General features: G+C 49.5%; 1 protein-coding gene across 3 annotated transcripts; it reads left to right on the top strand.

Annotated features, from left to right (window-relative positions):
- The first annotated feature begins 1,621 nt into the window (after positions 1–1,621).
- On the top strand, positions 1,622–16,984 carry P4htm (prolyl 4-hydroxylase, transmembrane). 3 transcript variants are annotated; one of them, XR_009225617.1, is made up of 9 exons: positions 1,622–2,011; positions 2,156–2,237; positions 11,435–11,625; positions 12,460–12,556; positions 13,824–13,986; positions 14,750–14,935; positions 15,673–15,763; positions 15,889–16,079; positions 16,548–16,685. XR_009225617.1 is itself a non-coding variant. In XM_046431616.2 (9 exons), the coding sequence occupies exons 1-9, from the start codon at positions 1,655–1,657 to the stop codon at positions 16,766–16,768; spliced, it is 1,512 nt and encodes a 503-aa protein (XP_046287572.1). In that variant the 5' UTR covers positions 1,623–1,654; the 3' UTR covers positions 16,769–16,984. The 3 variants fall into 3 exon arrangements, 2 of the variants coding, with proteins under 2 accessions (XP_058430812.1, XP_046287572.1); XM_046431616.2 differs by having other exon boundaries at positions 1,623–2,011; positions 15,956–16,079; positions 16,548–16,984; XM_058574829.1 differs by lacking the exon at positions 15,889–16,079 and having other exon boundaries at positions 16,548–16,758.
- Positions 16,985–17,156: the final 172 nt, after the last annotated feature.

Genomic DNA, 17,156 nt, shown 5'->3' with positions numbered 1-17,156 from the left:
CTGCCGAAAACTAAAAGTAATTAAATGAATATTAAAAAAAAAATAAAATAAAAAATAAAATGTCAAAAGTCAATTTTATGGTGATCTAACTGATTTTAGAAGGCGAGAGAGATCCCTACATTGGTACCAGGAAATTATGAGATCCTTGGTAAAATTGTGGTTCTATTGGTTGACATTGGTTCTCAATTACACCATTTTGGAAACTTTGAATTATTTCTATTGTAACTATACTTAGAAACAGATTTCTGACCTAACTAGGATTAATTAAAGACAGGCTGCAGAAAATTTGAACAATCCTGAATTGGTAAATAGAATTTTTTGTATATTGGACTCACAAATATTGATCAGTGATTATATTTCCTTTACAATTCATTTTAGGGGAAAGGGACTAGGCCCTTTACTTCCTCTGCATAAGGAGGTCCAGACCTAGCTAATTCCCCCCAGAGCTGTGGATTCCCATTTCCTCTGATGTGAGATGCTGGACTGCTTTCTGGTGGTAGTGTTTGGTTAGCATCCCAACTTTGGCTCACCCAACTTTGGCTCACAACAGCTATTGCTGTTGTTTCCCCTCTGTGCAGAAAAAGTCCAGAACCTCTCCTTTTGTGGAGTCAGATAAATAAAGAGGGGTGGCTAGATTAGGGCACTGATGAAGCCTGTCATTGTAGAATCTTGGGGATAAGGAAGTGGTCCTGCCCTGAGAAGACCAGAAAATTCAGTGTTAATGTGTTGTTCTTGAAAGCATGGGTGGTTAGAGTGTGTGCATATCCTAAGGATAACCCAAACCTAGAAAAGCAGCACAAAAATATCTTGGCACTGGGCCACTATATGTCCTTCCACTCCCATTTTTTTATGATAATCTGAGGTGATGGTGTCTCAATAGTGGAAAAGTTCCTTCCTCCCTCTTACTATGTGCCAGTTCTGAGACAAAGTGTTCTTACATGGAGCACCTCCCGCATTCCTGGGTGTTACTGTGGTGGTGGTGACCCCCCAGAGCTGACCTTCCTGATGCCAGGGCTCCTCCAGGAATCCTCTGACCTCCCCAGAATCTTCTGACCTTCTCCCTCTTCCCCCGCGCACACACACACTCAGGCAACTTCTTCCTATGGCCTGATTCCTGCAGGACTCCCTAGAAAATGTAGACCCACTGCGGTATGGACCTACAAGAAGGTCGTGGGACCTGCTACATCATCACGTGCTCAGTCATCGGCCTCCGCAGTATTGAGTCATCTCCTGGTGCTGTCTCCTCCATGCGGCTACTCCCTTCCCCAACCCCCACTCCTGGGAGCAAGATAATTGCAGATCCTATACTTTTCTGGGTGGGAGGAGGGAAGGGGGGGTCTTAACCAAGGACAGATAAATTACCAGATGGATTTGCCTTAATGGTGCGGCTCCTGTCTAGATCTACATTTGGTGAATGGTCTGCTCCGGGGAGTGTTTAGCTCCTGGAAAAGAAAACCCAGTGTGGGCTGGGGTTCAAGGTGCAGAGAGGCCGAGCACTATGTGCGACAGTGGCAGGTGCTTGTCCCCAGGAACGGTCTCCTGCTGACAGCAGTGTGCGCGGACTCTTGAGGCTGTTGTCCCAGAGACTGCGCAGCGCAGGCACCCTGTGGCCCCTCCCCTGGGCGCGCGCGCGCGCGCACGAGACCTAGGCGCCATGGCGGCGGCGGCTGCAGCTACAGACCTGTGTCCGGAGGCCGCAGTAGCGGATGAAGCTGCAAATCCGCATTGGGTGCCGCCGGAGCACAGCTTGGCTGGGGCAACAACCCGGCCAGGCGATGACCAAGATGCACCGGTGCGGCCGCTGTGCAAGCCCCGCGGCATATGCTCACGCGCCTACTTCTTGGTGCTGATGGTGTTCGTGCACCTGTACCTAGGCAACGTGCTGGCTCTACTGCTCTTCGTTCACTACAGCAACGGCGATGAGAGCACGGATCCCGGACCCCAACGCCGCGCCCAAAGCCCCCGGCCCAAATCAACTTTGGGCCCCCTCACTCGCCTCGAGGGCATCAAGGTGAGGACAACCAGCCCCCACGCCGCGGTCCAGGCCCTGTCCCCCACACTGACCCACAAGCACTGGCCAGCTGTTGAGCCCGTTTTGAGTAGTGTGACCTGGCACCCTGGCACCTCATCTATCCGCTGTGCGCCTTTCCTTTAGGTGGGGTACGAGCGTAAGGTCCAGCTGGTTACCGACAGGGATCACTTCATCCGAACTCTCAGCCTGAAACCGCTGCTCTTTGGTAAGTCCACCAAATGCTCCCGGGAAGGGCCAGGGGCTGCTGTGGTTACCTCAAGGCTCTTTCTGACCACATGCTTTCTATTTTGAAAACGGCTCCTTCAAAGTAGCCCTTTCTGTATCCATCTAGATGATTACCAATATGAAGTACCCACTCCCTTCTCCATGATAGGGTAATAGAATGGCCTTTTCATTCCCCCTCTCAGATCCATTATTCCCTGCAGCAGATTTTTTTCATCACATGGCCAGGCAATGTGACCCTGAAGCTAGCATCCAATTTCCATTCCAATTTCACTGAAATTGTCTTTAGACATTCCATGCCACAACTAATTCTGTCATCTTTTAGAATGGGGGGGAAGTGGGGGTCCAATAACCAATTCCCAGCTGATCTCAGGGCCTGTGGGATCTTGTGAAGAGAAGCAGGCTATTCAAATGTGGATAAACTGATGTCCCCAAGTATGCCAACTAGGACACCAGTCAGAGGCACAGTTTTTGCTGCCAGCATTCTAGGAATCTTCTTAGTGTTCTTTTTAGTCATCATGGGCAGAACCTTTCAGGGTGATCCCATTCATAGCCGTATCATAGTTCATGTTTTCTGAGTATGTATATATACATATATACGCTGTAGATGGACACAATACCTTTATTTTATTTATTTTTCTGTGGTGGTGAGGATTGAACCCAGTGTCTCATTCATGTGAGGCAAGTGCTCTACCACTGAGCCACAACCCCAGCCTGTCTGAGTTCTTATTACATGATAGGCTTCATGTGATTGTTTCATTTAATTCTCACAAACCCCCTTTGAGGTGGATGTAGATGCTACCCACAGGCAAGAAGGTGAGAAAATGAGGCAGAGTTCCTTGGCTAAGCTCACATAGTAGTTCAGTGGTCACATTAGGATTAGAACCCAGGCAGCCTGCCTCTAGAACTTGCTCATAGAAGCCACAGTGCTAACTGGGAAGATCCAGAAGCCTTCCAAAGATTATCAGAGTCAACAAGGTAAGGGTCCCCAGACCTATGGAATTTGTCAAAGATAAATTTGTACAGCCCTGTCCTGGGTACCTGGCCTCAGTGACATATATAGGTAGACCCAGGACAGGCCCTGGCTGCAAGGGAATGAAATTAATAAGGAGTATTAAGAAGGGGGCTGAGGCAGAGCGCCTAAACATATGCTATTGTCCCTGTGCAGAGGGCTCTGACTGGGGATTATGACTAGACCTGTAAGTATGTCACATGCATCCTATTCATGGGGAATTAGGTTATGCTGTCAGTTCTGTTGTGAGAAGGGCCCTAAAAGATGATGGCTTTTGTTATCAATATTACTACTGAATGACATTGAATCCTATACCAGGCACTATTTTAAGTGCAAGGGAACACAATATGGAACAAAAAATGAAGGGAACCATAACAAAACAAAATCCTGAAGCTGACATTCAGATGGAAACAGATAAACAAACAAATAACTATACATCAGGTGGTGATATATGATTGCAGACCAGTAAGGCAGAATTTCACCTGGGGTTGGAGCTCTTAATAGGGTAGCCAGGATGGGCCTCCTTGAGAAAAATATTTGAGCAAAGACCTATAGGAAGTACAGGATCAAGTAAAAAGTGATCCTGTCAGGGAAAGGTGATCTAGGCAAAGGGTACAGCATTTGCCTTATTAGTACCATACTGCCGTGGGTTGGAGATGTAAACTCAGTGGTAGAGTACTTACTAGCATGCATGAGGACCTGAGTTCAATTCCCAGTACTGCTGTGAACAGATATACTGAGTGATTTTGTTTTCTTTCATCAGCCTTCCTGGAACCTGTATATATCTAATTCAAATCCACATTAGGTTAAGTGAGCCATGAAGCCAAAATCCTTCTAACATGCAGCTTGTCCTATAAAGCAGAGAATGAGAAAGCCACTTCTGAAGTCCCCCAAAATAAATTACAAGAAGCAGAAGAGATGTGATAACAGGTAAACTATTCTGGTTAGGCTATCAGATGGGCCCCTGTTTCTGCAATTACAAAGGGCACAGCCAAGAGAGTTGGACAGCTGTGGCATGGACTTCTTGTTTGTAGTCCTCATTTTCTCCAAAACATTTACATTGCCTGCTAGTCAGTTGGGGGAAGATCCCAGGTTTCATCCTGAAAGCCCTGGAACATGCTGCTTGGTGAAATGAGTTAGGTGAATGAAAACGAGATCAGGGGTTATGAAAAGTCCAGTTGTGAGGGAGGGAAACCACAGGGGAGAGTGTCCAAGGTCAGGCATTTCCAGAATGCTTTGGTGTTGGATGAATCCAAAGGATGCCTTATCCTAAGAAGAAGCAGTGTCTGTTTTCTGTATTTGTATGTCCATCAGTTCATCATTGGTCTGGAGTTCACTGTTATCCTAAAAAGGCAGGCAGAGCCCAAGGAGAGTGTAGGCTGTGCTCCCTCTGCCCTGCTGTTCCTGGCTCCAAATCTGTGACATGCCAGCCTCAGAGACTCAAGGTGCCAGGGCCTGGGATGGGTACCTAAGATGTTAGTTGGGAGCCAGGGATTGTGGCACACACCTGTAATCCTAGCTACTCAGAGAGACTGAGGCAGTAGGATTGCAAGTTCAAGGCCAACCTGGCAACTTGGTAAGACCCTGGCTCAGAATAAAAAGGGAAAGGACTTGGGATGTAGCTCAGTGGTAAATGCCCACTGAATTCAATCCCCAATACTGCGAAAAAATAATAATAATAAAAAATAAAAATAGGGCTGGGACTATAGGTCAGTGGCAGAGCGCTTGCCTAGTAGAGGTGAGGTACTGGGTTTGATCCTTAGCACCACGTAAAAATAAATAAAATAAAGGAAATTCTGTCCATCTACAACTACAAAAAAATAAAAACAAAGATTAAAAAAAAAAAAAGATGTGAGTTCATTCTAGGGGGCTTGGGTTCCATCCCAAGGTGCCTACTTCTCTGTGGAAAAGAACCCAGCCCTGCAGGAAACACTCCATGCGGCCTCTCATCTCTCCCTTTGGGGAACATTTCCTTTTCCCAACCTGCTCCTCGAGACACTTGGCAAGTGGGATCTGGACCAAAAGGCCCTACTCTGAGTTACACAAGGGTAGTAGGTATTTTTCAAAGATGTGGAACACTAGGAATCCATTTCTGAGTCATTGTGACCTCTTTGGGAACATTGCCTTCTTAAATGTGGCTTACATTCTCTCAAACACAGCTTCTTCATCCTTGTTCTGTCTTTAAGCAACAGATTAGATCTTTCATATCTCTCTCTCTCTCTCTCTCTCTCTCTCCCTCCCTCCCTCCCTTGCAGTGCTGGAAATTGAACCCAGATCCTTGAGCATACTAGGCAGTACTCTACCACTGAGCAATCCCATTTTACTCCTAGGTCTTACTTGGTGCCTCAAAGCCCTCTTATTTCTTAGACTTCATCTCCTGCCACTCTCCCTCCTTCCCTGAGGATTCTCAGAGACACCAAGTTCACTGCTGCCTCAGGGCCTTTATATGTGTGGTTAACTCACTATAAGGCTCTTCCCATAGATGGGGCTTTATCTCCATTTGCTCAGATGTCCCTTCCTCAGCGACCTCTCTTGTCTTCAAACCAGTCTTGAGAGGTTCCCAGGCATCCCGTTACATCGGCCTGTTTGATTTTCTTCTTAATGCTCAGCACTGCTAGAAACTGTTTTGTTCTCTCTTGTCATTTGTGCCTCTACCCACAAAGATGAGCTGCATGTATGAAAGGCTTGATTTGTTCTGGCTATGTGTTTAGTAGTCAAGAATTCTGTCTTCTGCTGATAAATTTTGGGTGGTTTGGAGGGGTTGACCGGATGCTCAGGCCTGTCTGCTTGCTCAGAGTGTGCTCTGCCACCACCCTCCTGACTTGGTACCCTCTTCAAGGGCAGCAGTTAGCACCTCTAGTTAGCCAGTGAGAGTTTTAATCCATTTTTCTTAACTACTTAAGGTGAATGAGTAATCATCACTAGTATATAAAACAATTTATTTAAAAATCTTGACTGCTTTTTCATAGGATTTCCAAATATATTGTTTTTCAGCTTAAAATAATTAGGCAGCTGTGTCAGATCACTATGCCCATGACAAACACTGAAGGCCCTGAAGTAAGGGAAAAAAAATTTTTTTTTTTTTTTTGTACTGGGAATTGAACCCAGAGGTGCTCAACCACTGAGCTACATCCCCAGCCCTTTTTTATATTTTATTTAGAGGCAGGGTCTTGCCGAGTTGCTTAGGGCTTCACTATGTTGCTGAGGCTGGCTCTGAACTCATGATCCTCCTGCTTCAGCCTCTTGAGCTGCTGGGATTACAGGTGGGCACCACTGCGGCCAGCAAAAAAAGAATTTTTAATGTGCATATAATTTCAAATTTTTAAGCGTATTAATATAGTTTTCTCTGTGGACTGCCGCTTTCCCCTAGCCACATGCACACTCCTACTGTTTCACTGGCTGGCTGCTTGGCAGACTTAACAGAGCTCATGTGGATATAGTTGAGTGTGTCTGGGACTGGACTAGCACCATCCTGCCCAAAGTGAGCATAGCCCAAGGATGTGTGCCTGCTCTGAAATACGGCTTGTGGTGCTAGGGCTTGTGGACAGTAGCAGGGCAGTGTCTAGACTGTCTTCCCAGTATGCTCAGCATACTCCAAGGAACCTAGCTAGCCTGCATGCCTTCTGGGCTGGAGAGAGCTAAGAAAGCAGACCCACCCTGTTTGAGATTTGGGGCCTCTCTGTTCTCTGGTCTGCAAATCCCCTTGGCAGGGACAACAGAAAGAGGGTTCAATGTGTGTCCAGGAGAGCTTACATGAATAGTGTGACCAGTGCAGAGGCCATGGCTAAAAGTCCAAGGCTTTCTTTGGTATGGTTAGTCCCTGTTCTTGGCACTGGTAATAGTGACACCTATGAATTTGGTGGCTCCGGCTCCAGGCATAGGCTGTGGTTACCAACAGGTGGTTGCCCTGCATCCTCTCACTTAATATTTAGGTCTCTGTGTGCCTTCCTCACAGGAGATTATACACACATGTGACATCCAGCTGCAGCCAGTGTCTCAGGGTAGGCACTAACTCTGTGGGGAGCAGTGGTCCCATCTTCAACACATCTAGTCTTGAATCCAGGTCACGGTCCCAGGGGCCAGAGGATGTCCTGTTACATCAGAAGAGCCTGACCTTCACTGCTGAATGGAATCAGAGGGGCCAAATGATCAGCTGGACTTCCAAGAGTGCCCCCACCCATCCCCTGGCTACTGAACTCTTGTCTGATGCTCTCCCCTTAGAATCAGTCTCCTAGGGATGCCACCCTCCTTAGCAGAATTTTTGTTTTATTTTGTTTTTAGCAACATCCCATGCTTATAAAGGAATTAAGTTTTCAGCTCTAATCAGGCATATTTGGATATTTTCTTAATATTTGCCTTAGTACTGAGCCAGGTAAACATTGTATAAAGGATACTGTCCACTCAGGGCTTATATTACAGAGTCACGATGCAGAGTGTGTCCAGGACCTCCTGGGGTAAGCTTATATTCTGCAACTCACAGTCTCTGCAGCTGGCATGTGACACTGGGAGGAGAGACTCAAGTGAGAAGGCAGGCAAGAGGTGTGTGTGTGGGGGGGGGCAATCGACGAAATCCCTCCTGTCTGCCCCTCCTGTTTTACTCTCTTTGAGACAGATTGCCTGCTCTAGGGGTCCTCTTCCCTTTCCCCGACCAGTTTACCTGATCCCCTCCTAGAATGACACAGTAGACAGGGGGTGAAGACCTGTGGGGAAGTCACACAGAGAGTCATCGGACATGGCTGAGATACAGAGATCATGGCCCACAGGGAAGCATCCACGGTTCAAGATAGCTGGCCAGGGGTAACCACAGCCAGCCGTGATGGGTGAGCAGCTGGCCTCCATTTCCTCACACAGGCTGCAGCACAGGTGGATGACCCTGCAGGGTGGAGAAAACAATTGGTGTGACTAGGCTGGTAACTGGGCACCCAGATCAACCTGGAACTTTCCATGGTTGCTTGGCAACGGCACTCTGGTCACCTAGCAACAGCCCTGCAGCCTTGCTTTTCTACTTGTGCCACATTTCAGCCCTCAGCTCTGCCTCCCTGCTTATCTGCCTATAACCTAGCTTCTTTCCAGCTTTTGAAACTCCCTCTCCAGCTCCAAGGTTATCTAGTATCAGGTGAGGGATGTGGGAGGCCCTGCTCTCTGGCCTTCACCCCTCATGTCAGAGGGAAAAAGCAGGGCCTCCCTTTTGTCCTAAAAGACCTTCAGGGCACTGCAGTCTCTGGACAGGGCTGGTGCTGGCACAGAGTGCAGGGGGCCCACCCTCCAGTTCTGAAAGAATCCATTCTTGTTGGTACTGACAGTCACCAGAGATTCCAGGAAGGACTTCCTCTTCTGGGTGGGGGAGCTGAGGTAATGGTCACAGGAAGGTTAGGCTGGGGAAGAAGAATTAGCCTTATCACCTCGGGGCTTTAGGAGAAAATGTCACCAGATGGATCTCAGCTCCATCTCTTGCCAGCATCCTGTGGGCAGATTAGAGCTTCCACATTTCCCTGCAAAGGGGCTCACAGACCCCAGCCTGAAGCATCCTGCCACTTGTCCCTGTCTTGACATTGAAGAGCCTTTTATAGGTTGTGGGTATAGACTGAGGGACCAGCCCCACATGCCCACCATTGATGATACCCTGCCCAGTGATGGTCACCTCTGTCCCCTGGGTACCTGTTTCCTTCTACTGGGAACACTCATAAAAATAATTGTTCATTTTCCTCCTTGCCCCTGTGAATAACCAGCAGTGACAGGTGCTCAGAGGATTAGTGAAGAGCTCAACTGCCAGAGCAGGCCCTGGCTGAGGACATCCTCCCCTCTATCTGCCCCTGCTCTACCTGTCAAGGCACACAGGGGCAAAGAGGGAGCAAAAGGAAGAGGCCAACATCAGGGTGGGCACTCCTGGGCAAGCAGGGGCAACCTGCTGACTGTCTGTTTGATGGCCTCAGCTGCTGTGTCATGGTCCAGCAAGTTGGTCAACTGCCTCTCTGTGTAGCCAATGTCATAACACAGTTTCATTGCTTGGGGAATGAGCATGCTCCGTGTGTAGCTCCAGGGAGCCCCAGCTGCACCATCATTCCACAGTACCACCAGCAGCTACAGTCCTCTCTCCATCACCTGCCTTCTCTATCCTGGCCTCACTGAACTGAGGTCCAGGGCTTTATAGGGCTGTACCTCCAAGGAACCAACAGAGGAGGAGGTCCTGCAGGTGTTTGCAAAGCTCCCAGGTACCTGCACCCACCTGATTAGGCCACAACATACTGACTGGGCTGACTGTTTTTGATTAGCACATGATGAAGGGAATAGAGACTGAAATCGTCTCCACTAGGCCTGTGGATTTACTGGCACCTAATAAACTGAAGAAAACTCAGCCTGTGTTTTCTTTTCCTTTTTGGCTTGCTTTTCTTTCTTTTTCAATGTTATATGTTAAGCAATCAAGAGGTGACAATTAGCAGTTTGGTCTAACCCATTGTCCAGCAGTGCTGTCTCCCAATGGCTGACTCATAAGTTTTCTGGGTTTGATGGTTTGAGAGTTATGCATGCCAGGGGTGGGGGGGTGGCCTTTGTTCTATCCTTAATGTTATCACATCTGGGATCATGTCACCTACCCCTGGGATTTGATCTGGACTTGAGCATAGATTCTGAGAGAACAGCCTGGGTGGCCCTGGGCAAGTCTGTGCTTGTGATTTCTCACAGATTGAAAGGGTCAGTTAATGGGGCCTGGCTTTCAAAGATGAATATAGGGAACTAAGGAGCTGATGTATACAAAGTGCTTTAAGAGACTGTGCTACCTGAGTGTGATCTGCTATGATCACTATTAAAAATCACTACCATCTTGGCTCTGAGAGACCTTTACCTTACCCTGGGCAATGACTGGAACTTCATGCTGGGAGTATGACTGAGAGAAGTGACAGACCACCCTGTAGATGGCAGTTTGGCCCCTCCTCTAATCTGTTCTTTTGTGAACCTCTTTTTCCCCAAGGAAGTTCTCCTCCTAGGAAAAGGAGAAGGAAGCAGGACCTAGGCTTCTGACCTGAAAGTACCTGGGCTATTAGGTTGGGAACTTCCCAGATATAAGGCTTATATTGCAGTTTTACCAAGCCACCTACAAACTGTGGCCAGTGTGTGGACAGCCAGCCACTCCTAGGTCTCAAGCATGACTGATCTTTACTCACGAGCTTAGAGGCACAGAGTAGGTGCTGAGTTACCCCCCCCCCAACACACACACACACACACTCACTTCCCAGCACTAGGCAACTCAGCCCTGGTCAGATGACCAGAACCTACTTATACGGGAGAAGAGAGGACAACCCTTGGACGAACCTACACTATTGGATGTCTGGGCTTTGTTTGTTTTTATTTGAATAATGCTTGAAAGCAAGAGCCAGCCAGCATTTCTCTGCTTTAAATATATATATCTGATGTAAATTGGGCATGGTGGCTCACACCTGTAATCCCAGCAACTCTAGAGGATAAGGAAGGAGGATCACAAGTTGGAGGCCAGCCTAGCTAGGCAATTTAGCAAGATCCTGTCTTAAAATAAAAAATAAGCCAGGTGCAATGGCTCATGCCTGTAATCCTAGCAGCTTGGGAGGCTAAGGCAGGAGGATCCAGAGTTCAAAGCCAGCCTCAGCAAAAGCAAGGCACTGAATAACTCAGTGAGACCCCGTTTCTAAATAAAATACAAACAGGGCTGGGGATGTCGCTCAGTGGGTGAGTGCCCTTGAGTTAAATCCCTGCCCACCTCAATAAATAAATAAATAAGAAAGGGTATAGGGATATAGCTCAGTGGTAAAATACCCCTGGGTTCAATCCCCAGTAAATATTCCCAGTAAGAAGAAGAGGTTAACCCTCTGCTCTTCAAGTCCACTCTCTGGCCTTTAGTTCCACTCCAAGGTGGGTCAGCCCATATCCATTTTAGCTATAGCCTGCTCCCAGTAACCCCCCTGGAAAATGTGTGCTGTCATCATCAACAAAAGAGGCCCTGCATTCCAATGCTGGCCAGCCTTTGCAGGACAACTCCACATTAACGTAAGAACGGATATAAAGGGGAGTGTGGACTCTTCCAAACATTGTAACCACCAGGGGACAGAGAGGACCCCTGAAACCCTGCGGGGAGGAGGATACTCAGTGCACAGTGCCCCAGCTCAGTCCTTGGCTTCACCCACCTCCTCTTGTGGCAGAAATTCCTGGCTTCCTGAGTGACGAGGAGTGTCGACTCATCATCCACCTGGCACAGATGAAGGGATTACAGCGCAGCCAGATCCTGCCCACTGAAGAATATGAAGAAGCAATGAGCAGTATGCAGGTCAGCCAGCTGGACCTCTTCCGGCTGCTGGACCAGAACCACGATGGTCGCCTGCAGCTCCGAGAGGTTGGGATCCTGGGGCCTGAGGAGGCACAGGGAGGGAGTTCCTAGAATTACCTTTCTGGTGGCCATGCCATTTGTCTGGCTCAACTGGCCCCATACTCAGATGCCAACTCAGGCCTTCTTGGGCATGCCCAGTCCCAGGGTCACTCTTTCCTCTCTATAGAGTCCCTACTACCCTGGAAACCCCAGAGGATTGCAGGAGGATCCACATGGGGGTGATGGCATTTATCACCACAGTTTGGAATGGTATTTCTTTTGTGGTCTGGATTCCTTGCTGCCATGGCCAGAAACCCATTATGGTGGATGGGGTTGGCAGCTCTGATGTAGCCAGCAGCCTGCATCTCTCTTCACGTGCCTCTCACACCTGGGCTTCTGAGAGAAATCCAGCAGGGTGTGTGTTGGGGGGTGGGGTATTGGTCCATTGCTCACACAGAGCACTCCACTGAGTCTGGTCTTCCTGAGGGTTCTGGTGGTGGTCATATCCTGGACAAGTCTCCCCCTGTTGCCTCTTCCCTCTTTATAACCAGACCTTTGACTCTCCCTTCCTCCACATTACCTGAGGTATCTGAGTGTGATACAAGGCCAACAGTGCTCCCCTGAAGGCCAGAGTCCCAGCAGGGCTGGGTATGCCAATGGTCCTCATGCCTCTTGACCCTTTTCCTGGCTTCCTCAGATATCTCTGGACCTCTCTTCAGCCCAGAGACCTTGGGCTCTGTCCTGAGTCCTCACCCATGCCCTATTACTGCAACCCTTAACTCCATAAGAACTGGTCCTTTTATGCTCTGATGGCTCTTTACCCCTAGGGTCACCCCACTGAGGGACCCTCTTATACCTCAGGTACTGGCCCAGACTCGCCTGGGAAATGGACGGTGGATGACTCCAGAGAATATTCAGGAGATGTACTCCGCGATCAAAGCAGATCCCGATGGTGATGGTGAGCTCACATCCCTCCGCAGTTCTGTCCCTGTGAGCCACCTCCTTTCTCCAGACTATGACAGTCTAAAGGGCAGCTCCTAGAGATCATTTTGACCTTATCAGGCAAAGTTTATAGAGTCTGGGGCACAGGAAACAGGACTCCTAGTTGGGAAATGGCAAAGTGAGTAAAGTGGAAGCAAGGAGACATGAGGGCAGCTTGAGTTTTTCCATTCACCCTGCTCCCTCTGCCTTTCCAGGCCTCCCTCATCTCACTGAGGCCTCTCTCCCTTCCTTTTGCCCACCTGGAGTTGTAATGGAGCACTGAAGTGGTAGTGTTACTAATTTTGCTAACTGCAAGGAGCATGGGGCAGCAACCAAGAGGTTTCTGAGGTGTAGTCTTAACCCTCATGCCCAAGTTATGGACCAGCTGAGGAAGAGATAGAGCAGTCAAATAGGCCCTGGAAGAACAATCTTGTGACTGGTGAACAAAAGGTCTTGGAAGAATAGCCTGTGGCTATTCCTAGTATAGAAATGGTGTCAGATTCACAGTGTTTGGATGTTCCCCATCCTCAGGGGAATCTAAGCCAAAGGGTGGAAGTTATCTCCCTTGGGTCAGCTAGAATAACCTGGAGCAAAGACACCAGATCCAGAACCCCAAGAATGTGGGGCCTCTGCTTTCTGATTTGGGCAAGAACAGGGAGAATGTTCTCATTTGGAGGACATGGCCTGGCTTTCTTTGCTAAAGTGGGCTGGTAGTTCAGCAGGCAAGACTGGCTAGGTTGGTTCCACCCAGGATGGGACCTGAGTTCATGGGGGTTTCCCTGGGGACTTGCCCTGCTTGCACCCTACCATGTGGGAGGCCCTGGGTGGACTCAGCACTTTGCTGCTCTCTTCACCTTCTACAGGTTGGAGTATGGCCACCACACTCTATATGGCCAGGCTGGAAGGCGTAGGGTGACTCATGGGCTGAGGTCCTAGCCATATGGCTCAAGTTCCTTTGGAGACCCCACTCTGGCACTCTAATGGGTGTTGAGATTCTTCCTTTTGGGAGCCAAATCAAGGCTTAAACTGAGAAAATGAACTTCTCTGGGTCTTCCCTTAGGGCCCGATGTGACAGAAACCAGGTTCATCTGACCCAAGAGTCCAGGTGGGGACAAGTGCACATGGCCCCCAGTGCCTGAGGCCAGGGGCTGCTGCTGCCTTTGGGGTAGGTAGGGAGGTGCTGCCTGCCACTGTGGTCCCCCCTCATGGGCCTGTCAGGCACTAATGGTGGGTGCCCTGTACAGGAGTGCTGAGTCTGCAGGAGTTTTCTAACATGGACCTTCGGGACTTCCACAAGTACATGAGGAGCCACAAGGCGGAGTCCAGTGAGCTGGTGCGGAACAGCCACCACACATGGCTCTACCAGGGTGAGGGTGCCCACCATGTCATGCGTGCCATCCGCCAGAGGTGAGCACTGAGGCCATTTTCCCTGGGGCAGAGTCTCCATATAAGTCCTTGGAGGGGGCTAAGAGGACAGAATTGATTAGCCAATGGGGATTAAGTTCCACTTGTTAGACCAAGAATGGGACCCACTGAAAGGCAATTAGCAAAGGCAACTTATCCCCAGTGTGGGAAAACAATGTACATATGGGATTAGAAATAAATCAAGTTTTTGTTTTCTGCTAATTAGAAAACGACCCCTTATCTTTGCTCATAGCAGCCCTGCCCCTGAACCAGCAGGAGTTTTAGATAAACAACCTCCTTCTTGAGAGGACTTCAATTCTCCCCAACCCCCCAATTTTGTGAAAATCTCATCTTTCCCAAATAGTGGGTGGCATTTAGGAAAAAGGGTTCATCAAGAGTAGCTCCTTCCTGCTCCTGTAAAGCCAATCTTAGATGACTCTTTGAGCTGAGTGTGGTAGCACACACCTCTAATCTGAATGATTCAGGAGACAGAGGTAGGAGGATCACAAGTTCAAGGCCAGCCTCTGCCTCTTTGGGAGACCCTCAGCAACTTGGCAAGACCCTGTCTCAAGAAATAAAAAGGACTGAGGATGTAACTCAGTGGTAAAATGCCCCTGGTTCAATTCCCAGTAGAAAAAAAAAAAAACATGGCTCTAGGGCTTCCATGGGAGGTGGGCAAGGGTAGAGCTCGTGGCAGGTCTTGGCTAGCTCCTTTAGGTTACCACCTTACATGGTGCTGCCCAGCCAAATACCTACTACTCACCAGGGTGCTGCGCCTCACTCGCCTGTCACCTGAGATCGTGGAGCTCAGTGAGCCACTGCAAGTTGTGCGGTATGGTGAGGGAGGCCACTACCATGCCCATGTGGACAGTGGGCCTGTGTATCCAGAGACTATCTGCTCCCATACCAAGCTGGTGGCCAACGAGTCGGTACCCTTTGAGACCTCCTGTCGGCAAGTACCTCCCACCTGGGGACTGGCTTCAATTCCCAAATCAGGCATCCTCATAACACTGGCACAGCCTGACGCTATGGACCTGACTCTTAGAATGGAGTCAGGAAGGCACTTGGCCATCCTGGTCAATGATGCTCTTAATCTCTTCCCAAAGTTGTTTACCAAATGGCAGAAAAAGCTGGCTACTGGCCATTTTGTCCACTTGAGTCAATGTAGACTAAAGTATCCAGAGACACCAAAACTTGCTCCCAAAACTTTGAAGCAAGGGACAATGCTGGGCACTCAGCTCTTTCAATCTACTCCCCCAGTTATCGATCTTGACTCCACTGCTTGGAGGTCTTGGTCTCTCTCTAAAGCTGTGTCCCTGCCCCTGCCAAGGCACAAAGTTAGGTCTCTCCTTTTCATGTGGCTTTCTGGCTCAGCCTTTTATAGTCCCCACAAAGACCTTGTGCATGATCTTCCTGCTTCTAATAGCTAACTTTCCCAGCCAGGCCCTTAGTCATGTAACTCAGCTATGCATGATCTTGGCCAAAAAAGCATTGGCACACACAAAAAGAGACTGGGTTTGTGGAAAGAAGGAGGGGCTAGAGATACTCTGGCATTGGACTACCCTGTTGTCATCCATCCTAGCCTGTCCCTCTGACCCCTGGGAACCTGGGTAGCTTTTCCTACCCACGAGTAAGCCCTTGGGAATGTCTGTAGCTAGGGACCTGCTCAGAAGCCCCCCTGCCTTACAGCTACATGACAGTGCTGTTTTATTTGAACAACGTCACCGGTGGGGGCGAGACTGTCTTCCCTGTAGCAGACAACAGAACCTACGATGAAATGGTAAGGGTCGACTGGGCTATTCTTGTGGGCTGGCAGGGCCTTGGGCAAGTGTAGTACACACCCCTCCGGTCCTGGGATGAAGGCCTAAGTGGTCCCCTAGGCACATCTGGTTGTTTTTCCTCTAGCCATCTCTGGCTGCCTGGCCATACAATGGGGGCCAGCCTGAAAACACCATCACCTTGCTGCCCACAGAGTCTAATTCAGGATGATGTTGACCTCCGTGATACTCGGAGGCACTGTGACAAGGGGAACCTGCGTGTCAAACCCCGGCAGGGTACAGCAGTCTTCTGGTACAACTACCTGCCTGATGGGCAAGGTGAGGGCCTATGGCTAGACCAGGGGATTATCTGAGGGAAGCTTCCCCTTACCCTGCTCCTGTCTGCCACCCTGGAGAGCTGTTTCTGGCTGTCCTCCAAATGGTTTTCTGTCTTGATGTCTCCCAAAGATCATTGTCTAGTTTCAGTAGGCCTCTCCAGCATCCGTGCAGCCTGTTGGGTTATCTCAACCCCTGTCATTCCCTGATGCCTCACCCTTCCTTCTTTCTTCACTCTGGAGCTGGAGACATGTCCCTCACTAAACCAGGCTGGGAAGAGCTGTGGACAAGGCTCAGCAGCAAGAAAACTGGTTTCAGAGGGCCAGTGGTGTTTACTATAAATTAGTGGGGAAAGGGCCAAGGTATGCACAACTGGCCCTACCTTTGCCATGCTACTGGTCTTTAGCTCAGGTCAGCTCAGCCTAGGGTCCCTCCCAGCCTGTCCTTTCTCATGCAACGCTCCTTTCGTAGGTTGGGTGGGTGACGTGGACGATTACTCCCTGCATGGGGGCTGCTTGGTCACACGCGGCACCAAATGGATAGCCAACAACTGGATCAACGTGGACCCCAGCCGGGCACGGCAAGCCCTGTTCCAGCAGGAGATGGCGCGTCTGGCCCGCGAAGGTGGCGCCAACTCGCAACCTGAGTGGGCCCTGGACCGGGCCTACAGTGATGCACGCGTGGAACTCTGAGGGGAGGGTCAGTCCCAGCCCTCAGTTGTGTGTCTCACGCCACCCAAAGTCTCTGGTGCCCAGCTGGCCCCCATGTACTGCTTCAGACTCAAGTTCTGGCCAATGTCTTGTCCCACCCCTGCCTCCAGCCGCGACTACGGTGCAGAAAGTATATTCTTGTTATTTATTGTGTACAGCTCCTATGCTGCTCAGTCAAATAAAATCACAGGGCTTCGAGTTGCCTGGCCAACAAGCTCCAAGTCGGTGTGGGGGGTTGGGGGAGACGCCACCCGCTACCCTGCAAGCGTCATGTGAGGGGGCGGGGTGAGGGTTCCCTCTGCGGGCTTCGCCAATCATCAGCTGGATTGTGTGGGGCGAAGGGTCTTCATTGGATGTCCGCAGCTGGGCG

Source organism: Marmota monax, unplaced genomic scaffold (assembly GCF_021218885.2).
Source record: "Marmota monax isolate L192 unplaced genomic scaffold, Marmota_monax_Labrador192_F-V1.1 WCK01_AAM20220418_F8-fsc00022, whole genome shotgun sequence".
Taxonomy (NCBI): domain Eukaryota; kingdom Metazoa; phylum Chordata; class Mammalia; order Rodentia; family Sciuridae; genus Marmota; species Marmota monax.
Note: the sequence above shows the minus strand (reverse complement) of the source record. Positions and strands in the feature narration are given on the sequence as shown.